This window comes from Rhizophagus irregularis, chromosome 11, assembly GCF_026210795.1.
Source record: "Rhizophagus irregularis chromosome 11, complete sequence".
NCBI classification, from domain to species: Eukaryota; Fungi; Glomeromycota; class Glomeromycetes; order Glomerales; family Glomeraceae; genus Rhizophagus; species Rhizophagus irregularis.
This window is the reverse complement of record NC_089439.1, coordinates 2,916,095-2,943,095: the sequence shown is the minus strand read 5'-3', so window position 1 is coordinate 2,943,095 and position 27,001 is coordinate 2,916,095. Positions and strand designations below refer to the sequence as shown.

The window sequence follows — 27,001 nt, the reverse complement described above, 5'->3', positions numbered from 1 at the left end:
TTACAAGATCTTAAGTTTTTAAATATACAGCAAAAATTAAAAGTAGGTTGCGCTTTATAAATTCTGTAAATAGATTTTATATACTGATCAGATTATTTTAATTGATATATTTATCATAATTTATATTTATTATTAAAAATTAATAATAAAAGACAAATTAGCCTATATAGAATCCCGAAAAATATATAAAAAGGTCACATTTGAGTTTGCTTAAAAAGAACCTAAATTTTCATGAAAATCTTGCCTTTTTTAGATAGTACCGGCCTAAATTTTTATTGTCCGTTTTGATACTGGCCAGCATTATCATAATTCCAGCCCTGAAAAGTTGCTTATTTTAAGCCAAAATCTTGCCGATCATTTATGACCTTCATATGTATTTTTCAGGGTCCTGCCTATATACTTTTCAAAATTATTAATAAGTGTATTATATGTAATGTTTCATACAAATTAAATTTTTTTTCTGAAATTTGATTTAATTTAAATACTTAATTTAATCTAAAAATAATTATCTTATTAGAGTCTAGTAATCCAACTTTAATGATCTTTTTTTAATCAATAGCTTTTGTTACCCTGATTAAAATAAAAAAAATTATCAAAATTGGACTGCTAGATTAAATGTTATTTGTAAAATATGTTTTTACTCTTTAGAAGCAATTAGAATTATACTGTATTATGAATTAATTTGTGCAGATCACTAATTATATATTACTTAATATATTATATTATACTTATATACTATTATAATTCTATTATTATAAACCAATTAAATTTTAATTAAATTTTCTTATAATTCATATAAAATTTTTTATCCTTAATAAAATAGTATATTAGTATTACCTCTGATTGCATTTAGACTGTAAAAATCATTTAGATCTTCGGAATTTAAAAATAATACCATCTAATAGTGAATATACAGTACTTATAAAATAAAATATAAATATTAAAAAATGGGCATATACATTAAATCCAACTAGGTATTTGATTAGTAAACTAATTAAACTAATTTTGACAGGTCTTTGCAAATTAATAATAATTAAAAATTAAAAATATTAATTATTTACTTGACTAATCTATAAATTCAAAATAATTAATATTACTAAACCTTTAAATTCTAAAGATTTCCAGTTCTTCCAAAAGATAATTAAAGGAAAAATGCTGAAATGGCAAAGAAAAAAGAAGCAAATCTACTATCATCTTTACTTTTAAATGTTTTAATAAATCAAATTTTTTTTTAATTTTTTTTTCCATTTTAATTTTTAATTAATAATAAAAAAAAATTCACTTTTTAAATAACTATCCCTATTTCAACTAGTACTATACTTCTAAAAATAAGAAAACTAACAGAAAAAAAACTTTACTTAATATAAATATTTAAAGTCCAGCCATTTAATTTGTGATTATTATAACTTTTAGAAATGCAGTAAATTTAAGTTTTGTAAAAGCAAAAATATTTTTAGTGTAAACTAGTTCTAGTATATAACTTCTCCAAAACTAAAGCCTTAAGTTTTGAAAGAATCTTCTTTAAAGTCTTTAAATTGTTAAAAAGCATCTTCAAGCTTTTTTTTATCATATTTTCAATTAAAATTATGGAATTTATATATTAAATATTTTTAATAAAATTATTGTGATATTTAGTAATAAAAAAACAACTTATAAAAAAATGTATAAATAGAAATTATAAATAGAAAAACTTATTTTTTAGATGATTAAACTCATAAGTATATAATTATTGCACAAAAATCATATAATTGGTCCGATTTCTGGCTTTTTCTCCAATATAAATATGTTTTGTATTAATAAAAGAATATATTTGTTATAAAATTCCATTATATTTTATATATAATTATAACATAAATTTAGGAAGAATTAAATGATGAATTTGTATACAAAATTTACTTTTTTAGAATAAATGTAATTTAAATTGCCTTTATCTATATATCTATATCTATATTTATACTACATAATAATTGTTTTCGAATATAGTTGTGTTATTAATGTGGCTTAGTTATATGATGCTTTTTTTTACCATTACAACTTACAAGGCAACGGGTTATAAATCTTATTTAGTTTACAATTAATCTCTAATAATTATTTATATATAAGTACTATTTTGCTATTTACATATCATTTTTTTATTTGAAGTTAAAATATTGTAAAATAGTAAGTATTAGATCAAGAAGAACATAAAGGAAAATGTACACAAAGAATTGGCTAATAATTATCAAATGTACCACAATTTAAACCAACCATATGGATATAGAATGATCATTTAAGAATGTTCTGGTTTTATTATTATGTTACAAAACCATTTAAATTGAAATCTTTATTTATGAGAAATTTCAAATTGAATCATTCATTCATTTCAATTATTGTTACAAAAAAAAACATAAAAAAAATATATATATATATAAGTTAATAATTTATCTAGAAACACTTTCGGTGAACAATCGAGGGACCAGATTCATCGTATTCTTGTTTACTGATCCACATTTGTTGGAAGGTGGAAAGCTAAAAATATATTAAAAATAAATTTAACATTACAATAAATTCGATAATTAATATAAATACACGTTAAGAGTATACATACCGAAGCCAAGATGGATCCTCCGATCCAGACAGAATATTTACGCTCTGGAGGAGCGACGATCTATAAATATTTGTAATCAAAATTAGTAAAATAATTCCCTTTTAAAAATTAATTCATAAATAATATTACCTTAATTTTCATGCCTAAAATTTAATTTATTGGTAAATCAAAAAATTTTAGAACAAATAAATATTGTTACAAAACAAATGAACAAATCACATTGATGAAACTTACTGGAAGGTGCCAACGCTGTAATTTCCTTCTGCATACGATCAGCAATACCAGCATACATAGTAGTACCTCTAAAATATTTATAGATCATATAAAACTTATTTTAATATCAAAGGAAAAAATCAAACATATTCATATTAATCTTGAGTTATTTACCCAGAAAGGACAATGTTGCCATAAAGATCTTTACGAATATCAACATCACATTTCATAATAGAGTTGTATGTGGTCTCATGTATTCCTGCCGCCTCGAGACCCAAGAACGAAGGTTGGAAAAGAGCTTCAGGAGCACGGAAACTATTATTAGAAATGTTACAAGATATACTTATTAAAATCGGATACCATCTTCAATCGGCCATTTAAAGTAACAAAGAATACAAACCGTTCGTTGCCAATGGTAATGACTTGTCCGTCAGGTAATTCATATGATTTTTCCAAAGCTGACGACTGAGCAGCAGTTTGCATTTCTTGTTCAAAATCTAAAGCAACGTAACAGAGTTTTTCTTTTATATCACGAACAATTTCACGTTCAGCAGTGGTTTGGAATGAATAACCACGCTCCATGAGAATAACCATCAAGTAATTGGTTAAATCACGACCAGCCAAATCTAATCGAAGAATAGCGTGAGGAAGGGCATAACCTTCGTAGATTGGTACAGTATGGGTGACACCATCGCCAGAGTCAAGAACGATACCGGTAGTACGTCCAGATGCATACAATGAAAGTACAGCCTATAAATAAATAAATATGATCCAGGTTATTATAGTTTCATAATAATTAAATTATAATAAAAAAAACAACTCACTTGAATTGCAACATAAAAAGCAGGCGCATTAAAAGTTTCAAACATAATTTGGGTCATTTTTTCACGATTAGATTTAGGATTAAGGGGTGCTTCAGTTAAAAGTACGGGATGTTCCTCAGGCGCAACACGAAGTTCATTATAAAACGTGTGATGCCAGATTTTTTCCATGTCATCCCAATTCGTTACAATACCATGCTCAATTGGATATTTGAGGGTAAGGATACCACGCTTAGATTGGGCTTCGTCGCCTACATATGAATCTTTCTGACCCATCCCAACCATCACACCCTGATGACGAGGACGACCAACAATGGATGGGAAAACCTAATTTTATACAATATTTGAAAAATTAATGCATATAAAGAACTCTACATTAAAAAATTAATTCCAGGTTTTGAAATCTACTTTTATAACATAATTTATCAGGCTCATTGATCCGAAAATTAAAACAAATAAAGATCTTAAACGACTTTTATTGTATAAAAAAATGCATAAATTTAACTTACGGCACGTGGGGCATCGTCACCAGCGAATCCGGCTTTGCACATACCGGAACCGTTGTCAATGACAAGCTATTGTATAGATTGAGAGATGAAAATTTAAATGTAAGATTAGTCTCAAATCATATAATATATCTTAATTTTAGTTCGTATACTGGACAAAATAAGAATTTAACGTACAGCAGCAACTTCGTCCTCCATGTGAAAACCTTTATGAGTAACTTATACTTGTATATATATATATAATATTACAGCAATGTGCTGTTTGCTTGAAGAAAAAAAATTTTTTAGGGGAAAAAGGTGGGAATACTATTATAGAATTTGGTGCACTAGTATCTTCAATTTGGTGGGACAGGTGGATGAAGCGTGTTCTTATAAGGATGTTAGCTGCTAATGCTGGGCGTGTTGTAGGACTCAAGAACTCGTGCTACATGATCAGATGCCATCATTATTACAATACTAAGAAATCCAAGATACTTGGATGTTTTAATAACATCTTGGCTAAAAGCTTGAGACAAGACGACAAGAATGTCGCGTGATCGCAGTCCTGCGTCCTAAAATTTACATCAGAACAAACACGTGCATAATTTTACTTTCTTTTTTTAAAGTTTTTATTAATATTTTTTTGACGAAAAAAAAGATTGTAATTTTTCATAATTTTTTTGTTTTTTTAATTTGTCTATACTAATATTTAACTAAACTAATAAGTTTAGAATTCTTAATTATTTAATTTAAAAAAAATTTAAAATTATATAATATTTTATAATTAATTAAATAAATATTTATCACTATAGTATATACTATAATAAAAATTTTATTATAATAATAAAATTCTTAATCTTTAAAAAATAAAAATATAATATTTAAAGAAAAAAAACTATATAATTCAATAAAAATAAAAATAAATAAAAATAAAAAATTAAAAATAAAGTTAATAAATATTAATTAGCAGAATAATACATTACTAATATAAATAAATTTTATTTAAAGAGATTTATCTTTTACTTTTACTTATTAAAATAAATTTCAATTTTATAAAGTATTACAAATATTATTTAAATTTTAAATGTAAAAGATCCAGAATATTATAGATAATATTTTATAATAATTTTACTACTATTTAATTTATTTTAATTAAACAATTTTAACAAGATATTAATTATTATATTACAATTACTGAATACCAAATAATTTAGCAAAATATTATATGATATAGTAAATAAATAAAATTTTAAAAGAAGTTAAAATTAAAATTATATGAACTTTTTTATTAGATTTCAATAATTTTAGTATTATTTGTATTATTTAAATTGTCTTATTAAGATAAATTGAATAGTAGTAAAATTATATTTATAATTCAAAAACTATTTAATAATTAGATTTTAACAATTTTAGTATTATTTAAATTATCTTATAACAAAGTATATAAAAACAAAAAAATATAAAGTAAATTTTTATCGACTACCCTAATATAATTAATAAACTACGAACCAAATTATCTTAGCCTAAATATATTATTAATATATACATATTGCTAAAATATTTTAGCTATTTTGGCTACATGACAAATTCTTTAAAGTAAAATCTTCTGATTTTATAGATCTGACTGAAATTAAATTTCAAATAGATAATTTAGATCTGAAAAACTTATGAAAGAACTTTTAAAAAATTTTGATCAACTTACATAATTTTAGCAAAACTTTGGAATTTCAAACAACCTATAATTAATATATGGCTAAAACTTTAAAATCTAATTTGAAATTATTGCAAATTATGCCAAAATTTTCTGAAATTTGTTAAAAGTTGCTGCAGATCTGACTTAAATTAAAAAATTTATTAATATATTTATAAGTAACTATATTTTAGAATTAAATTGTAACTGAAATTGTAAAAAAGTTTTGGCAACATGTATAAATTAATATTAATAAAAATATAATTAAAAATTATTTAATATAATTTTAAAGATCTACTATGAGATTAAACAATCCTCGACGATCGCATGCACGCGTAGGGGTATTACCGGTATGACGAGTGGTTTGTAATTTAATTATATTAGAGTAGTTATTAGGAAATTTTACTTTGTATATATTTTTTTATTTTTTTACTAAAAAAATATATATATAATTTTAAAGATTAATTTAGTTAATAATTTTAATATCAATTAAATTATTTTGATAAGAATATAAAATAAATCAAATAATATTATATTATGATGCTAAAAGTTTACAATTATATAATTTTATTTCAATTTTTAAGCTGATTCTATATTATATAATCTGAAATTCAGCCAATAAAAACTCATGATTTCTTATATAAAGTACTAATAAAATGCAATTTTTAACAATAAAACCATTATATATTGATAAAATTTTTTTTAAAAAAAAATTACATTTAATTCAAATTATTATGATAATTCAGGCTGGTATTATCACAATATATGAAGTTAGCCTAATTTATCATAAATTCTGGCCAACATATTTTATTTCAAATTTAGGCTGATTATATAAAAATTATGCAATTTCAAATGCTTATAATTTTTTATATAGATTTTCTTTTAAAAATCTAACCAGTAATTTAATAGAACTTATCTTAAAAAATAAAGTTACCAGTTTATTTTTTCTAAATTGTATTTTTTTTAAAAATCTAAAAGATTTTTAAGTATTACATTTTATTGTTAAGTATAGATTTTCAGTATCATAATAAGATTATAGTTTAATAAATATTTTTTTATTTTAAATAACTGAATAAAGTCTTTATTAAATTTTATAAATAAATTATATTCAACTCCAAAATTTCTGAGACCTCTACTTTTACTATACAATAGAAATGTTCAAATATACTAGCATTAAATAATATTAAACAAACTAGAAAAATAAAATAAAAAACAAAAAATAAAATAAAATAAAATAAAATTAGTTAGCAATAAAACTATTACCAATTATTACATTTTTAAAACCAAAACAATCCAAATATTCTTTTAAACTTATTAATAAGATACTTCCAGTTTTTTTTTAGCATCAATCTAATTTAGCTAAAACTGTAAATTTATAAATACCATTCAAGAACTTATCTATTTTTTTGACTTGCTTGATATACATGCTATCCAAATTATTTTAGGATGTCATAATTATAATTTGGGATGCTGTAATTCATTCAGTTTATATATAATTTACTATGTAAAGTGCCAAAATAATTTGGGATGTCATAATTAAATTTGGAATTTTATTTATAATTACGGCAGCTCAAAATAATTTGGGTGGCATGTATATTACTTGACCATTTTTATTTTTTATTCAATTATAATAGTAATTATTTATATATTTATATATTTTTTAAATTATTTATATAAAATATAAAATTATTAAATTATATATAAATTCTAAATAAAAAAAATAATTTTAAATAAAATATTTTATGTAAATTCTATAATATTAATTTTTAAGATAATTACTTCAAATAACGGGCGGTTAAAATCACCGATATCATGTGACACTATTTACATGATTTATTATTATGAAATTTCGTGTTTATTGTTTAAATTTAGTAATAATTAATATAAAGTGGCTTATTGCATATCTAAATTTAGTAATGCGATTTATTGTATTTTCTGATGTTTATTGTTAAAATTTATGTTAATTAAATGTGGCTTATATTTTCTTACTCTCTCGTTAAATATTGTTTTTTTGTAAACACTACCTCTCGCTAAAGTTTAATCTTACACACTTATTATACATACTTGTTTAACCATAATAATAAATAAGTACTATGGATGATAACAAACATAATGAAAGACCTATATCTGACGTTCTAAATGGACAATAACTAAATGATGAAAATCATAATACTACTCTGATAGAAGGTAGTATAATAACAGATGAATCTATTGGTGATATTGAAGTTGGTACTACTTTTTCCACATGGGAGGATGCAGAAATAAAACTTAATCAATATGCAAAGTTTTCTGGATTCTCTTTAAGAAGAAAATGCGTTGAAGTTGATAAAGATGGAGTAATACAACGTAGAACATTTGAATGCAGTTTCTCTGGTAAAGCAGTTTCTAATCAAGTTATTGATATAACTCACCAACGGGAAAGAGTGTCTAAAAAGATTATGTGTCCATGGCACATAAATCTTACCAAACCCAAATCATCAACAGAAATAGGTATTACAAGTATTATTGGCCAACACAATCATTCTATGATCCCTGATATATATTTGTATGCATCTAAGTATTGTAGATTATCAGAAGTAATTCTTGAAAGGATTGAATTTTATGTTACTAAAGGAAATATGGGATCAAAGCAAATCTATCCATTATTAGTTGCAAGTTTTCCAGATCAATATATTCACAAAAGAGATCTTTATAATGCAATACAAAAGTTTAAATCACCACTTACTAATCGATATGGAGATGCTCAAAATACAATTAATAAGTTATTTGAGTTAAAAGACCATGAACCTGGGTGGATAATTTATACAAGGCTTGATCCTTTTGATAATCGTCTTATGGGTTTGTTCTAGATGTTATCCAATCAATACCAATGCCTTTTACGATATAATGATGTTATACAAACAGATAACACATGTCAAACTAATTGGTTTGATATGTATTTAACGCTTTTAGTTATAATTGACAATAATACTAAAAGTCGTCTTGTTGCTCAATGTTTATCAAAAGATGAAACAACTAAGAGTTACAAATAGTTTCTTGATTGTATTCTTAAAGCAACTAATAATAATCCACCTGTTTGCTTATTTTCTGACACAGATTCTGCTTTAATAAATGCAGTATCATCAAAGTTTCCTGAAACACATCATTATCTTTATATTTTTCATATTTAAGAAAACCTACGAAAAAATTTAGCAGGCAAATTAGGTAAAGAATACCAATCATTTTACAAGGAATTTTTACACACCTGAAATAGCTCATTTGTAGATAATTTTTATCGCTGTTGGACACAATTACTTGAAAAATATCCACAAACTCAAGAATATTTTAATAGAATGTTAAACAATTGTTACACTGGTCGAAATCAAAACTTTCGACCGTTAAGAGCTTTCGGCACAATTTTTGCCGATTTTGTCACATTTTTTGACTAACGGCAAAAATCGGTAAAATCAATCATAAATCGACTGATACTGATTGTTAAACGAAAACTCGTTCAGTCTTTTGGTGAAAAATTGACTTATACCGATTATTATATACACTGGTCGAAATCATTTATTTTGTCAATAAGACCTTTCAGCAATAATTCGGCAAATCGATCACATGATTCATCACACATTCGGTTAATTACAAAAATCAGAAAAAATTTGGCATAAATCAACTGGTCGATTTTTTTATTAACAACATGATCGACTTGGAATATTCAGCCTTAATACAAATTGGCCTATATTCGATGATCTACGATTGAATTATGTTACTAATTAAATGTTACACATTACGTAATACGCGTATTAAAAGTTTAAAAAAGGATCTCTTATGCATCCTTTTTTAAACTTTTTTAATTTCTTATTTTCTTTCCCTTTCTTCTTTTCTTTCCACTTGTTATTCCTTCCTTTCTTCTTCTTTCTTTCCTTCTTCCCTTCCCTTACTTCCCTTTCTTTCCCTTCCTTCCTTTCGTCCCTTTTTTTTTAATAAAATATATTCTTTTTTACTTCTTTTTTTTTAGATTCGGCACTCAGTTGGGCTTCTGAAGTACAGAAATCCAAAGATTCGTAAGTACGAATTCTTTGGATTTTTTTTATTTTTTTTAATAAAATATGAAGCGGCTAATACTAACCGTTCTTTTTTACTTTTTTTTAGGTTCGGTGCTTCGGGTGGACTTCTGAAGTACAAGAAATCCAAAGATTCGTAAGTACGAATTCTTTGGATTTATTTTTATTTTTTTTTAATAAAATATGAACGGCTAATACTAACCATTCTTTTTTACTTTTTTTTTAGGTTCGGTGCTCGGGTGGGCTTCCAAAGTACAAGAAATCCAAAGATTCGTAAGTACGAATTCTTTGGATTTTTTTTTTGTTTTTTTTTAATAAAATATGAACGGTTAATACTAATAACCGTTCTTTTTTTACTTTTTTTTTTAGGTTCGGCACTCGGGTGGGCTTCCAAAGATTGGAAATCCAAAGAATTCGTAAGTACGAATTCTTTAAATTTTTTTTATTTTTTTTTAATAAAATATGAACAGTTAATACTAATAACCGTTCTTTTTACTTTTTTTTTAGGTTCAGCTCTCGGGTAAGCTTCCGAAGATTGGAAATCCAAAGAATTCGTAAGTTCTTTGGATTTTTTTTATTTTTTTTAATAAAATATGAACAGTTAATACTAACCATTCTTTTTTACTTTTTTTTTAGATTCGGCACTGGAGTGACTTCTGAAAAATGGAAAAAACCAAGTTTCGTAAGTTTAAAACTTGGTTATTTTTTTTTGTTTAATTTTTAATATTATGAACGGTTATTAACTGTTCTTTTTCTTTTATTTTTTATAGGTTCAGTGTCGGGAGGGGCTTCCGAGTTTCGAAGAATGAAAAAAACCAAGATTCGTAAGTATATTATATATGAATCTTGGTTTTTTATTTTGTTTTTTTTTAATTATATTAATGAACAGTTACTAATAACCGTTCGTTCTTTTTTTTAGGTTCGGTGGACTTTCGAATTCTGAAGATCGGAAAAGAACCAAGATTCGTAAATATATATGAATCTTGGTTTATTTTTTTATTTATTTTTTTTAATTTTATTAATGAACGGTTACTAATAACCGTTCTTTTCTTTATTTTTTTTTAGGTTCGGTGGGCTTTTGAGTTTCGAAGAACAATAAAAAATCAAGATTTGTAAGTAATTATGAATCTTGATTTTTTATTTTTTATTTTTAATATTATGAACGGTTTTTAACCGTTCTTTTTCTATTTTTTTTTTAGGTCTCGGGTGTCTCGGGTGGGATTCCGAAGAACAGAATACCCAAAGATTCGTAAGTACGAATCTTTATACTTTTTTAAACAAAATTTTTTTTTTAATTGTATCTTTCTTCTATTTTGTAGGTTTTTTTTGGTTCTTGGGCGTTGGATATATAGGTGGGTTTCGAAGTGAACTTTGAAACTTTTTTTTAAAAAAATATTTTAATTTTTTTTCTTCTATTTGTAGGTTTGGCCTTCGGTTCTTGGGTGTTGAATATACGGGTGAGTTTCGGAGTAAAATCTTTGAAACTTTTTAAAAGAAATATTTTTTTAACTGTTTCTTTTTTCTATTTTATAGATTTCAGTTCATGGATTTTGGATATATGGGTGAGTTTTGAAGTGAAAACTTTGAAGTTTTTTTTTTAAAAAAAAATATTTTTTTTTTTAAATTTATTTTAATTTTATTTTTCTATTTTGTAGGTTTAACTTTCGGTTCTTGGGCTTTGGATATATGGGTAAGTTTCGAAGTAAAACTTCGAAACTTTAAAAAAAAAACATTTTTTTAATTGTTTCTTTTTATTTTGTTTTAAATTTCTGTTTTGGTTAAATTTCGGTTTCGGATTAGGTTGAGTTTAAATTTCGCTTTCGGAAACTTTTAATAAAAAACTAATCATTTCTTTCCTTTTTTTGAGGTTTCAAATTTCGAACTTCATTTTTCAGAAAGGAATTTTTATTTCAAAATTAATTTTTTCAAGAACTAATCGTTCTTCTTTTTTTTTTGTAGGTTTCCACTTTGAATTTTTGGTTAGGTAAGTTTTGAAATATTTTGAAACTAAAATTTTTTGGGATCTATCCAAAATCGCGAAATCCAGAATCCTGACACCACATAATCCCGATCTACAAAATCGCGAAACTACAAAATCCTGACTTGGACAAAATATCGACTAGTTCAAAATCCCGAAATATAAAATCTTGACGGTTCAAAATCTTGACAGATTAGATACTATTAATAATTTGTTTCAATCTGTCTTTTGCAAAATAATTTAATAGAATATTTAGAATATTTATATTATTTATATATATTATTGAGTAAAAATTATTTGGAAATCTTTTATTCTTTAGACATTATTAAAATAAGTAAATTGTGCAAAATATTGTATATCATTTATTTTATTTATTAATTGTTGTAATTTATAAAAGAACTAGATAAAAGAACTAGATTTTTGTAAATTTACTTATAATGTAAGACTTATAATGTAAGATTATAGGCAATACCACGAAGATACTCCATCACTGAACGGTTTTCTTTATCACTGATGATCGTCATGATTCTTTTTTCTTTGTTAATTAAAATAAATATTTATAATTACGTGTAAATCAAATTTGTCAAATAATAATATGCAACACGCAATTTGTTAATCAGAATGATTACATAACCATAAAAAAATTTTCATATGAATTTTCAATATGCTATGTTACTAAGTAAGCTAGAGCATGAGAACATGGAATATTAACTAATTTGTATGTACATTAAATGATTTACACAATATACTTTAAATAATCAATTATGCAATTTTATTGATTTATTTGTTCTTTAACTATAATAGTAAATATATGTTTGTACAATTGTAACAATTCTATTAATTACAATCTATAAAATTTTTATTGTATTAGACGATTTTGTATTTCGGGATTTTGAACTAGTCGATATTTTGTCCTAGTCGGAATTTTGTAGTTTTGCGATTTTGTAGATCGGGATTATGTTGTATTGGTCTTTTGTTTGTCAGTCTTTTGACCCATAACCAATTTTTTTTATTAAAGAATCGGTTTACTAACCGTTTCTTTATTTTTTTTGTAGGTTCTTCTTTGTACTATTATTGAGAAATAGACGTGTAAGTTTCAATGTGTTTCGAAACTTTATTTTTTATTATTATTAAAGAAACAGACTAACCGTTTTCTTTATTTTTTTTTTTGTAGGTTTCCATTAACGAATTGAGGGTAAAGGAGGTAAGTTTCAAATATATTTTGAAACTTTGATTTTTTTTTATCGAAGAAACATTAAACTAATTGTTTCTTCTTTTTTTTTTGTAGATTCCCCCTTCGGACTTTATTAGATGGGCGGGTATGTTTTGAATTTTTCGAAACTTTATTTTTTTTATTAAAGAAATGAACTAATTGTTTCTTTACTTTTTTTTTATAGGTTTCCCCTTCAGAATTTATTAGATCGGGTAAGTTTCTTTTGAAACTTCAACGTTTTTATTTAAAAAATAGGTCTTACATAATTTATTTCTTTTTTTTGTAGGTTTTCTACGGACTTTTATCAGGTTAGGTGAGGATGATGGATGATGGATGGTGAACGGTGGATAGTGTATATAGATGATAGATAGATATTAATTTAATATGTAATTTTTAATAAACGAATTAATAAAATTTAATTAATAAATTATTATAAAATATCAGTTAAATGTACAAAAATCGGTAATAAATTATTAGGTTTATTAATAATCGTCAATTTGATTTTACCGATTTGTTGCCAATTTCTACTGATCAATTTGTTGACAAGTGGCAGGCGTTACGGTGCAAATCGCCTATAAAATTAGTTGCCAATTTTTTTTGGTACTGATCGGCTAAGGTCAAACCGAATTTCGTTCAACATTCGGCAATTTAAAATTTTGCTGAAATGGACTATTCTGACTAGTGTTATCAGGCATGGGCAAGGTGCTATCAAATTAAATCTTTCATAGCAGGTATTTAAAGTACACAAAGAGTTGAAGTTATGAACTGATTAATTAAAGAAAGCACCAGTAGTACTTCTTCACTGTGCAATTTACATGTGCAAGTTCAAAAATTATTAGATAATGAAGCACAGTAGACTTGACATAATGCCATCTTCAGAGTCTTCCAACCAAACCTGCAGACCATCATTATTGGTTCTATATTTTTTAATGTTGTTGAACTGATGAAAAAATACTTAACTCCACATATCTTATCAGTTCAACAACAACAAATACTTGGTTCTTTGCTATATTGTGCTAAAACTATTTCTAAAGACTCAATTGAAGCAATAAAGGTATGGAATTTTTTAAAAAAATTAGCATTATAGTTTGATTATATGCATTAGGAATTAAAAATTTTGAACGAAGTGGGAAAAAAGCCACTGATGCAATGCTGGTCATATGATTATATGCGAAATGATTAACCGTTACTAAATTTTTAAATAGAATGACGATCAATATGACTATAACAAGGGATTTCTTAAAGATTAACTTGATATGCCTAAGGTTGCTTGCTAAAACCTAGGGGTTTAGGTAAGATGGCATTTCGCCAAAAAGCGAAATTCTGCCAAAACTATATAGTTATATTAAAAAACTGGCAAAACTTTGGAGAAAGACGAAACTGCCAAAATTTATTATAAATGCCGAAACTGCCGAAACTCTGCCAAAACTATAATAAATCTATAGTAAAATTTTAACGAAGAAGTTTAAATAAGCAACCTTAGATATGCCACAGACGAACCTTTTTTCTCTACTAGAAGAAATACAACTATCTGATATCGTTAAAATCTGAAAACTTTTTGGAATCACAAAATCGTATAAGCATTATATTATTCTTCTAATTGATGGTGGCTATTTATGCACTTGTTTATCTATAATTAATCGTGGACTTGTATGTTCACATTTTTTTCATGTTATGATAAATTCAAAAGTTGCAAAATTTAATATTGGCCTTATTGCCAGGCGATGGTATCTGGAGAATATTCAAGATCAATATATTCACGAAAGTTTACAAGATGAAACTGTTGGAATAGTAACACAGTTTCAACAAGATAATAATAATGAAATTTTAATAGCTGATTTGCATATCTTTAATCAATTTAGAATGCCAGATACATTTACAATTGATATTAAACAATGCTTACAAAGGAAGGTTAAGTATGCATATGGGTTCGGAAAAATGAAGAAAGCACTTAATTTGGCACTTGATTTGGGTTGTGAAGATGAAATTTTTAATATGATTAATGGATTTATTAATTGCAAGAAAAACACTATTGAAGAAACAAACAATGAAAATAAAGAAGAAAATCTGCAAATTTTGGATCCTATAGTTCAAAAACAACGTGGACGACCACCAAATAAATGGATTAAATCAGCTTCTGAATCAAACTCATGTCATGCTAGCACAAAAAATAGCGCAATTAATCCATCTGATCCTAATTTATATGTACACGAAATGCAACAAAATTCTCAACAAGCATTTTCATCAAGAACTCCTTTAAATACACTAACTAATAATAGTGATTTTGGTATACAAAGACATGAAGCAAATGAAAACACATTAAAACAGAAAGTGTATTTATGTAAAATTTGTGGACAATCGGGTCATAATGCTAGGACATGTAATAAATAAATCAATGAAATATAGGCAATAAAAGTTGAGATTCAGTTGTTATAGTACAGAGAAATTTGAAATTTGTTTATTTTATAATGCTAGTAAAATGTGTTCTTGAATTTTTTCTAAAAAAAAAAATAAAGTTTTTTTTAATCGCAAAGTGTCGAAGTCACATAATTTATTAATATTACGTGATCCGATGATTTTAACCGCCCGTTATAGTTATAAAAATTTAATTTTTAATATTTTATTAAATAAAAATAACTATATTTAATTAAAAGGGAAATTTCCTTCTTTAATATTTATTAAAATTAGAAGTTATGATTAAAATTAAATTAAAGTTAAATTAGAAAGTTAGGTTTATTTATTATAATATATTACACTAGTATTACACTCTTATAATTATTATTTTAGTTAATTAATTTGAGAACTTAAAAATTTTTTATTATTAAAAATCTTATTTGTAAATAATTTACTAATTATAATTATTTTTAATAAAATTATATGATATATATATAAATATTTAGTATAAATTAAGAAATTTTCAATAAAAAATATTAATAAATGTTTCTTTTAAAAAAATAATAATAAAAATATTACTAATAGTTTTAATTTTTTTCAGTTTTCAAAGAAGGGTTTAAATTTTATATATATGCAGATACATTAAAATACATCCTTTATAATATCTCATAATAAAAGTAAAAATACCATTTTAAACCATATTTTGGTATTTAAGTAAAGTTGTAAAACAAGCAAAAATACACATAGTACTGTATATATGATCTTACGTCGATATTCCCCGAGATCTTACAAAAAATCGGCTTTGTTCCCGTACCGTACTAAACAAAGCTTAAAAATTCCATTTTTTGTGAATATCTCACGTTCTACTAGTCCAATTTGAACGATCTTTTTTTATTTTGAAGAGCTCAATGAAAGCTATTAAACAAAAAAAAGATGGCTCAAATCTGATCACTGGATCACAGGATAATTGTAAAATATCTCCCAGGTACTATACAATTCTATGAAATTTTTCAAGAGGAGTACTATGCATAGGGGGTATTATGGCCCGCGATATACGGTAAGTATCTTTTAAAAGCTTTATAATATATATATAAAGTTTATGTAATATTTATTTAAAAATTAAAAAATTTAATGATATCAACGTAATAAAAAATAGACATATTTATTATAAGAAAATTACTAAAAAGGAGAATGTGTTGCTATGCATCCATGTAAAAATGTTTTTTTTCTTCAAAGAAATACTCTAAAAAAATTAGTAAGAAAAAAGAATCTGAATATTTAATACAGTGGACATCAAAAAAAATGCACCAAACTTTTTTAAAATTATTAATTGTTCTTATTAAATCAATTTAAATTCAATTAAAATAAAATTTAAAACTTAAATAATATATGGTTTGGCCTACTAAAAAACATATAATTTAATATTAATTTACTAATTAGTTTTTTAATTACATAACATTAAATCAAAACAACTTGGTGCATTCTTTTTGCCACTTTTTAAAATTTTTAAAAAAATCAAAATTTTCACAAAATTATATTATGCTTTTATAATAAAAAAAATGTAAAATTAATTATTAAATAGCTTAAATTATTAATTAAAATTAAAAAAAGTCAATACTTTTTAGTAATAAATTGATTAATTTATTTAATGGATATAATTAAAAATTACTATAAAACATATAGATTTTACAGTTTTTATTATAACAGTTTTTCTTAAACTACATTAAATCAAAAAATTTTATAGTAAAATAATACCCAAAATTAAATTCTCCTAATTAAGGGGAATTTGCGAAAAAAAAAATGGAGTGCAACGGACCTTTAGATAGTGAGATATTACTTGTTAAAGTATGGCAATGATCTTCATTTTACATATAGAAATGATAAGAATGCACCAAGTTGTTTTGATTTAATGTTATGTAATTAAAAAACTAATTAGTAAATTAATATTAAATTTTATGTTTTTTAGTAAGCCAAACCATATATTATTTAAGTTTTAAATTTTATTTTAATTGAATTTAAATTGATTTAATAAGAACAATTAATAATTTTAAAAAAGTTTGGTACGTTTTTTTTGATGTCCACTGTATATAGATTATAATGGATTTAACTATACTCTTTTATTAAACTTAAATTGTTTTTTGAAAGTTTCTTCTTGATATCTAGTAATTCAATTTTGAATTTTGATAAATTTTTTATAAAGTTTAATAAAAATTATAAAATAAAAAGTTTATTTAAATTAGCAAAAAAATGATTTTTAAAATTTTTAGAAAGCTAATTTATTAAAAATAATCTGTTTTTTAAATTTTTTAAGAAAAATATTAATAAATAAATATTTTGAAAAATAAACCAAAAAAAAATTTTAAATTATTTTGATTGAATGATTAATGAATATTAAAATCTATCAATTTATTTAATTAAAATAATAAATTTATTTTATATTTTTATAAAAAAAGATTCAAATTCAAATAAGTCAAGCTGAAATTATTATTATTTCAACTTAATTTGGATTGATTCAATTTTTTTGAATTAAATATAAGTTACTTCTTAATTCAACTTAAATTAACTTGTTTAGAATACTAAATAAAATACATTAAAAATCTCATAATAAATATATTTTTATATATCATAATATATTTCTTAGATTACTATATGTATTATAAAATAATTACTTTTGAAAATTGAATTTTTTTTAAATTTTACACCATCTTAAAATTACATTATCAATTGAAATTTGAATTATATAAAATACTTAAAGTAGAATATAAAAACTGATTGATCACATCTCATTGATCAGAATGGATAATATTAGAGCATATATATATATATTTTGTATATTACAAAATATTTTATCAAATAAAGTAATTACAATCTTTGAAAAAAAAAGAATAGAATACTGAAATAAGTACATATAATTGACCATCTACTGTTATGAAAATGTTTAGAACCGTCATTATATTTTCACTTTATTTAAAATTAGTAAACACATTAAACACATTACAATACAGAGCAAAGTATTTAAAGAATTTAATTGGCTGATTCGTATTTGAAAGTTTGTTATATTGATATACTTTTTGTACGGGATTCGTTTAGAATCTTATATAAAATAGACACAATCATATGTATATTATCTAATAAACATAAATAATTCGTCAGTTGGTTATACAAATTTCTTGATTGTGTACCTGTACAGTTAATACATCAAGCCCTATAAGAATCACGTTATTGCGTAATCTAAAAGAGGTTACCTTTAGGTTAACAGTTATGTTCTTAGGAACATTAATATAATTTATACTCTATAGACTAATAATAACTAATTAACAAGACTTTTCTAAATTGGGATACTCGCACAAATCCATCAAAAATTCTAAATATTTACGTGACTAAATTTCCGTAAATGTAATTTATAATTTTTTTATTGGCCACCAACCATCTTTGCCGCCATTTCTAATTAAAAATTACGTATTCAGCACAATTTATCCATATTATCAGAGTACGACATATTTGTTAGGTCACACGCAAACGAGATATTTACAAACCCAAAAAACCTCACATGATATTTATTTATATTAGAAATAAGGGGGATTGTAAAATTTGCCCACACTTTCTATGTAGAATATTCCTTTGGATGACGAAATAACCAACATATTATAACCAACATATTATAGCCACGTAATAAATAAACCATAAAACCCACCTACTAGTATAATAGTATACTAATTTTTTTATGAATGTATATACAATCTATATGTAAATATGATGTTAAAAGGAAAAGTAAAAGTAAAACAAAAATCTAGAGTAAAATCTTTAATAAAATTCTGATATCTTTTTAAAGATAATTCATGTTAGATTTAAAAATGTCGCAGCGCTTGCTAATACAACACTGAATACACCAGCGTTATTCGTGGGTAATAAAGCAACCTGATAAATTGCTTTAGTTTCTTCGTCGTTTGGTGTTAAACTTATGTTCGTTGCCAACAGGTTTTCAGTCGTTGGTTCAGATGTGCCAACTAGAGTTTCATAGTGTATGTTGTGTTGTGGACTGATAGTATTTGGTCCTGATAATGATGCTCTTAAAAAGACTGACATTACTGCGAAATATAAGAGTGCCTTTACACTTTGTTGTGAACCGTTTTTTTGTTCCATTTTTTCCATTTTGAAATTTACTTGTAGCGAGAAGATATTTTAGAGAAAAAAAATTTAAGGGACTTTTGAAACTTTCATAGTATTTATATTTTTGTGCAAATAAAAAAGATAAGGAGAAAGTTTCCTTAAAAAGTTATTGTGTACTTGTTTTTGTGAGTCATCAATAAAAATTTGACTACGCCATATATCATTATTTCAATATAGTTCAATATAGTTAAATTAACAATGAATGATTTTATGTAAAACAAAAGCAATCGGTTGCTTTTTTCATTTATTATCCAAATTTATCAAATAGAAATCCCATACTTAGTTATTAAATTTAATCCGCATAAACTAAGTTACCGTAGAGAATCAACTTAAAAAATAAATCAACTTCTAATTTAAATAAATCTTTTCATTAAACTTCTAAATAAACTATTTTATAGAGATCCTTTATTAAATATACTATGGATCACGACCGTAATAATCATGTGATACAACTTTATGTAAGGATACGTCATGATAGATCTGTATATTAGAATATTCTACCATGATTACCATGATAATGTGGCAATTGATAGGTTTATTTTGATCGGCTAAATAATTTAAAAGAGAAATTGCAGAAAGATTTGATATTGGAATTCGTGGACCATTCAGGTAAAGAGAGTGTGTATACAGAAAAAATGCTCGAACGTAAAAAATTATATTTTATGTAGGGTTCGGCAAATAAATACTCCCTTTGGTCATACGTGGAAGGTGCTCTTAAACAAATTCCAACTGATAATAATTATTACAATTCGGGGTGCATGGAGTTGCGCTTCAAGAAAGATGACATTATAGAAACAAATCAATTATCTAATGAGTCTGGAGCGCTTAACAGAAAGTATCATGATAATACAGCCAAATATAAGGGCATCGTAAGTGATGGATGTCCTAACAAAACAACAGCAGGCACAGTTTGAGGAATTGTGCGGATTCTATTCTTCTTTCATTTATTAACTCTTGATAATAATGTATTAGTTGATATTCATGTATTGTGAAGATCCTCAACCCCAGAAAACGTGTCGTCTTGTACACCGCACACGCGTACCGCCTAATCTCAAATTTCTTCATTAACTTTTCTATTATTAAAATACATTCCTCTATCACTTAAAATCCTTTGAGAACATTAATATTTACAAATAATATCTTCATAAATGAATGTCAATACTTCTTCTGAATCATCCTTTTTAATGACTTTAACTTTCAGCCATTTTGTAAAATAATGTATAACAATAATATATCTATTCTCTAACTCTGTAATTGGTAATGGTTCAACAAAATCTATTCCAATCTGATAAAATAGTTCTTTAACTTTAATAACTGAATGTAATTTGTTTCTTTCAATTGGTTTTCCTCTTCTTTAACAACTATCACAAGATTTAACATAAATTAACTTATTTTTCCAATAATATTTTTCTTTTATTTGTTCTATGTTGCTTTTATTTCAAAATGTGCTGAAATTTCATAATTATATAATGTATATTAATTTTTTGAATTCATATTTATAAATTATTGTGTGACATTATAATGTCAAAGTTTAATAAAAGCTTAAATAGTCAAATAAAAACTTAATTATTAAATAATACTACTCTCTTTTTTTTCATTTATATTATTTTAAAATATTTTTTTTTCCATTTCTTATCTATCTTAATATTGAACTGGCAAGTTATAATGATGGAAGACTAGCTAAAAAGCAAAAAGTCATTAGTAATATTACTTTATTTACTTTTGGCCAATTTAAATATTAAAATTTAAACATTTATTATTTAGGCAAAATTTACATATGAAAAAACCTAATAATGATGATATAGAAAAGCTTATTGATAGTAATAAAGCTTCTTGTAAGTCAGCTTACAAGCTAAAAGTACTTTAAAAATATATTGGCTTACCCTTAATTGATAGTAACTATTGCAAGAATGCCACTTTTATATAGGTTCATACTTTAAAAAGATTTTAATCTAATTGTTAGTATCCAGAGTTAATAGAACAAGTGGATTTAAAAGATAAGTTAAAAGATCAGTTGTGCCATTTTATTTATGCTATAAAAAAACTAGATGGATTTGATTACCATACTAGTTCACTTAATAATTGTTTTTATTCTGTAAACCATTATTTAAATAAGAAATTAATAGATCAGAAAATGCCTAGAACTTGAATGTAATACATGTGCAGTTTTTAATATTATTGGCTCAAATAAGGGCAAATTTTGTGCTAAACACAGACAACCAGAAATAATTGATATTTAAATCAAACTTTATAAGTATACAGAAGATGCAATAATAAATTTAAATATTGAAGTTCAAACTTTTGTTCTCAGAATCTCCATTATATGCTCTCAATTCATCATCCTTCTGTATAAATAGCAAATAATATTCAATCAAATTGTAAAATTGACATTTAAAAAAATCTGCAAACTAATATGATATTTTCGATTATATTAATTATTATATCATGCATCAAACATTTATATATAAATTTATGAATACAATATATTTCTGTGAGATTTTTTTTTGTCATCTAAAAATTTTTTACATACTCTATATAATAAAAGTAAACATTAGTTTTTTCTTTTTTATAAGTTAATTCACTTTAGTTCATCTTAATTCTTATTAAATTCCTAACATTGTAAATTTGATAAAGTTCTATAATAAAATATAATCTTTTACATAATAAATAATAAACAAACTTCTATTTGCTGATCATTTGTAGATTATCACCAAATTATTTACCAAATTTTAGTGTTAACTGTTAACTAAATCATTTTTTATTATCTAATATATTTGACAATTATATTATTCTTAATCTTCCACTGAAATCACTACCAATACTTTCAAAACCAATTAACTTATTGCTTGAATAAAAAAGAATATTACAAATTATGGAAAGTTTATAATGCAAAAGTTAAAAATCTTTGCTTTAAATAGATTTAAAGAATATAAAAGAGCTGAAGAATTTATAAAAAAGGAGCTTTTACAAATTATAAATCATTTTACAATATTTGTAAATAATCATATAAGTTTATTATGACATGTATTTTTCTTTAATACTATCTTTTTAGAACTTTACAATAGTACTTTATTATTCAAAAACTAATCAATGTAAAGTCAACAACATTTAAACAAAAAGAAATACTGGTCAAATCAGCCAAAATTCAGCCAGCCAATTTTAGGCTGATTTATAGTCTAATGCTGGTCAAACTTTAGCCAATTTTTTGGCTACAATTCGCTATCACTCGCTTAAAGTTCAACTTGAAATTTCGGCCAAAATTCAGTTAACATTCAGAACAATTTCAGATAGCAAATTTTGGTGAATAGTTTTCCAAATGTTACTTAATTTATGTTGCAAATTTGTACTAATTTCAATTTACATTTATTTATTAATATTTAGCCACAATTCATTTTATTTGATATTCACAATAAAATCACAACTTTATTTATAAATGTATATTACAAATAAGTATTACTAATCTACAATTCCACAATCACATAATTCATGTATTAATATATACTTACGAATCTTAATTTTTTGGAAATCACTGAAACTATAAAAAAAGAAAAGAATGGTTAGTAACCGTTCATAATATTAAAAAAAAGCAAAAAAAAACTTAGATTTATTTACAAATCTTTGGTTTTTTTCTGTTCTTTGAAATTCATCTGAGACACTAAACCTATAAAAAAGAAAAGAAAAGAATGGTTATTAATAATCGTTCATAATAATATTAAAAATAAAAAATAAACCAAAGATTCGTACTTACGAATCTTGGTTCCACTTTTTCCAGAGATCCTAAAACCTAAAAAAAAGAAAATGAATGGTTATTAGTAACCGTTTATAATAGGACCCCAGATATCTCCAAAACAGGTCATAAGTCACACTTTTGGCAAATTGGTCCATTTTTCAGGAGTTCAAAAAATCAGTTTTTGTAAATATCTTGGCATCCAGTGGTCCAATTTTGATTAACTTTTTTTTAAATTGTAGAGCTAAATGAGGGTTCCAAAATAAAAAACGTTCATTAAAATTGAATCACTGGATGCTGAGATGTTTACAAAAAATGATTTTTTTGAGTTTCAGCAAAAAGGGGCGTTTTTAGCCAAAAGTCCATTATAACCTTTATATTAGATATCCGGGGTCCTTTTATAATAATATTAAAAAAAAAATAATAATAAACCAAGATTTGTATTTACAAATCTTGGTTTTCTGTTTATGAACCTATAAAAAAAAATACAAGAACGGTTAGTAAACTGTTCGTAATAATAATAAAAAAAATAAAGTAAAGCATATGGGCTGATTCTTGAAATCTAATTTTTTTATACAAAAATAATTTTATTAAAGTAAATATAAATTATCATTTATATAAGAATAATAAATTTATACTAGATAATGCAAAAAAAACTAATTAATTATATAATTTTTAATTTTTTTTTAATATAAGATATCATTAAAATTTAAAAGATCAAATATAACTCTCATGACAAAATCATTGATAATTCTTCGTAGAAATAAGCTATACAAATAAATTTACATTCATTTGAAAGAGAAAATCGAGATCTATCTAATGAATCTAAAATCAAGTGAATTGAATCACTAGTTGTTCAGTAATCACGTTCAGTATATTTATTGAATTTTATCTAAATTTGATCATTAATTACTTCACATGTAGTGATTCAATTTGAATGATCTTTGCTCCCTAAGGTGATGCCAACTTTTATCTTTAAAATAAATTTAAAATAATTCGTTTAATATATGTAGATGTTTAGGAATCATCAATTATATTATTAATATAAAATTTTATAAGTTTGATAAAATCTGATATAAAAAAATTTATTAAATACCTGTAGATGCAAGCTACACGAATGAAATTATATTCATTTGAAAGAGAAAATTGAGGTCTATCTAATAAGCCTAAAATCAAATGAATTGAATCACTGGATTGTAAATAATTACGTCTAATATATTTATTTTTAATTTTTTAATTTGATTTGACTTTGATCGTTAATTACGCCTCATCCAGTGATCCAATTTTCCTGATCTTTGATTCTTACGATAGAGCAAATTCTCAGCTTTCAAATGAATGTAAAATGATGACGTTAGCATATCTCCAGGAATAATAATGCACGATTTTGTCACCTGCATAAAGTCTGATCTGAAAATTTTATTTCTTACCAAAAAATGCTTTCATAAGAGAATCCCAAATTCTTTTACTTTATTTAAAAGATTTTATTTGCCATTTAAGGATTTTAGTAGAATAAATCTAATAAAATAATTTTAAAAGATAAAAAACAAATATATAATTAGTTATTTTGAAAAAAAAAATATCTTATTATTCATTTTACAACTATTTTACATCATAATTATTTTTTATTTGCATGTATTTTTTACAAAGAAAAAACAATAAATTAAAGCTAAAAATTATGAAAAAATATGTCTTATTTATGTATATAAAATATTAAATTTTTTCTTTTACTTACCACTTAAAAATAACTGCTATATTTGCTTATAAACTTTTTTGTCATATTTAATAAAAATGAATAGAAAAATGATGGAAAAGTGATGGGCAGTGATGGGGAAAAAGAAGTGGTTATTACCATTATTTTTAAATATTGATTAAAAAAATTTTTTTATTTTTTATTAAATCTGAGTTACGTAAATATGTAACACATATTTAATTTAGATTTGTGTAATGTTAATCTTACTAAAATATTAAATTTTTATAAAAATCTTAATTTAGACTAATTCCAAAAATCGGCACATATGGATTCATACTTATGAATCTTTTGGACTTTTATTTTTCAGAAACTCTGAGACGCTAAACCTATAAAAAAATAAAAAGAACGGTTTGTAACCGTTTTATAACATTAAAAAAAAATTCATAAGTATATTACTTACGAATCTTAAAGATTCTCATTTTTCCAATTTTCAGAAGTCTACCCGAACTTATAAAAAAGAAAAGAACAGTTATTAATAACTGTTCATAATATTTTATTAAAAAAAAAATTTATAAAAGATTCATATTTATAAATCTTTATCTTTGAATTTTCATTCTTCAGAAGTTCATCGAACCTAAAAAATAAAGAAAAGAATGGTTATTAATAACCGTTCATAATAAAAAAAAAAATTATAAAAGATTCATACTTATGAATCTTTATTTTTGGGTTTTCATTTTTTAAAAGTCCACTGAACCTAAAAAATAAAGAAAAGAATGGTTATTACACTAGTCAAAAACTAGGTAAACGTGGCATAGTAGCCTTTATCTTTATTAAATTTATTCAAACTTTACAATTTACAAAAAATAAAAAGAAAAATAAAAAATAAAACTAACTAAAAACAAAGCTATATAGTCTCCTAAGAAAAAATAAAGTAAAAAATTAATCTAAAAGAAAAATCGCATTACACTAAATTTCTCAGATCTTAAAACAATAATATTATTCCAACAAAATGAAATAAGCAACGCTAGTCAAAAACTAATATATCTGGTAGCAGATATGTATCAGATATGTACCCAATATATGTAGTATTAATGCAGAAAATCGGGTATCCGATATGTGTAAGATATATGTAAATATATATATCGTCTACATATCATTTACATATCATATACATATCGGTACCCGATATATATATGATATATATATTTACATATATCTTACACATATCGGGTACCCAATTTTCAGCATTAATACTACACATATCAGGTACATATCTGATACATATCTGCTACCCGATATATTAGTTTTTGACCAGTGTTGGAGTTTTTATTTTTCAGAAACCATCCAAACCTATAAAAAATAAAAGAAAAGGAATGGTTAATAACTGTTCATAATATTAAAAAAAAAATAAACCAAATTCTGAACTTATGAAACTTGGTTTTTTCTATTTTTTGGAAGTTACCTGAATAGCCGAACTTATAAAAAAAGAAAAAAAGAACGTTCATATTAAAAAAATAAAATAAACTCCAAAGAATTCGTATTTACAAATCTTTGGAGTTTCTGTATTTCAGAAGCCCACCTGAAAGCTGAACCTAAAAAAAAGTAAAAAAAAAAATGGTTAGTATTAACCGTTACTATTAAAAAAAAATAAAATAAAACTTTAAAGTATTTGTACTTATGAATTTTCAGAGTTTTCGTACTTCAGAAATTTACCTGAATGGCTGAACCTATAAAAAAAAAAAAAAAAGTACAGTTAGTAACTGTTCAGATTAAAAAAATAAAAAAAACTTCAAAGTATTCGTATTTACGAATCTTTGGAGTTTCTGTACTTCAGAAATCCACCTGAATGGCCAAACCTATAAAAAAAGAAAAAAAAATGGTTAGTAACTGTTTATATTAAAAAAAATAAAAAAAAATCTCTAAAAAATTCGTACTTACAAATCTTTGGAGTTTCTGTACTTCAGAAGCCCACCCGAAAGCTGAACCT

At 24.1% G+C, this 27,001-nt stretch overlaps 5 protein-coding genes across 5 annotated transcripts; 3 read left to right on the top strand and 2 right to left on the bottom strand.

The window, feature by feature from the left end:
* Window positions 1-2,269: 2,269 nt before the first annotated feature.
* Window positions 2,270-4,469, bottom strand: OCT59_003122 (uncharacterized protein). Its single transcript, XM_025316897.2, has 9 exons — window positions 4,305-4,469; window positions 4,131-4,196; window positions 3,625-3,948; window positions 3,201-3,550; window positions 2,975-3,115; window positions 2,822-2,889; window positions 2,717-2,730; window positions 2,588-2,647; window positions 2,270-2,508 (listed from the first exon to the last, which is right to left on the bottom strand). The coding sequence occupies exons 1-9, from the start codon at window positions 4,323-4,325 to the stop codon at window positions 2,425-2,427; spliced, it is 1,128 nt and encodes a 375-aa protein (XP_025179520.1). The 5' UTR covers window positions 4,326-4,469; the 3' UTR covers window positions 2,270-2,424.
* Window positions 4,470-9,393: 4,924 nt separating this feature from the next.
* Window positions 9,394-10,651, top strand: OCT59_003121 (uncharacterized protein; the record flags this gene model as incomplete). Its single annotated transcript, XM_066145412.1, has 8 exons — window positions 9,394-9,412; window positions 9,797-9,842; window positions 9,931-9,978; window positions 10,069-10,115; window positions 10,212-10,258; window positions 10,350-10,396; window positions 10,479-10,524; window positions 10,613-10,651. The coding sequence occupies 8 exons, from the start codon at window positions 9,394-9,396 to the stop codon at window positions 10,649-10,651; spliced, it is 339 nt and encodes a 112-aa protein (XP_065996136.1).
* Window positions 10,652-14,896: 4,245 nt separating this feature from the next.
* OCT59_003120 (uncharacterized protein) lies at window positions 14,897-15,424 on the top strand (the record flags this gene model as incomplete). Its single annotated transcript, XM_025325801.2, has 1 exon — window positions 14,897-15,424. The coding sequence occupies one exon, from the start codon at window positions 14,897-14,899 to the stop codon at window positions 15,422-15,424; it is 528 nt and encodes a 175-aa protein (XP_025179521.2).
* A 3,091-nt stretch (window positions 15,425-18,515) lies between these two features.
* Window positions 18,516-19,626, bottom strand: OCT59_003119 (uncharacterized protein). Its single transcript, XM_025316898.2, has one exon. The coding sequence runs from the start codon at window positions 19,577-19,579 to the stop codon at window positions 19,265-19,267; it is 315 nt and encodes a 104-aa protein (XP_025179522.2). The 5' UTR covers window positions 19,580-19,626; the 3' UTR covers window positions 18,516-19,264.
* Window positions 19,627-20,016: 390 nt separating this feature from the next.
* OCT59_003118 (uncharacterized protein) lies at window positions 20,017-20,511 on the top strand (the record flags this gene model as incomplete). The annotated part of the gene is made up of 2 exons (XM_066145411.1): window positions 20,017-20,055; window positions 20,266-20,511. The coding sequence occupies 2 exons, from the start codon at window positions 20,017-20,019 to the stop codon at window positions 20,509-20,511; spliced, it is 285 nt and encodes a 94-aa protein (XP_065996135.1).
* Between the last annotated feature and the right edge of the window lie 6,490 nt (window positions 20,512-27,001).

Excerpts from the sequence above, each read along its gene's own strand:
- OCT59_003119 (XM_025316898.2), bottom strand. The coding sequence starts at position 19,579 with ATGGAAAAAATGGAACAAAAAAACGGTTCACAACAAAGTGTAAAGGCA.
- OCT59_003122 (XM_025316897.2), bottom strand. The coding sequence starts at position 4,325 with ATGGAGGACGAAGTTGCTGCT. Across the intron at positions 4,197-4,304 it reads TGGAGGACGAAGTTGCTGCT|CTTGTCATTGACAACGGTTC; the intron begins GTACGTTAAATT and ends TCTATACAATAG. Across the intron at positions 3,949-4,130 it reads GTGACGATGCCCCACGTGCC|GTTTTCCCATCCATTGTTGG; the intron begins GTAAGTTAAATT and ends GTATAAAATTAG.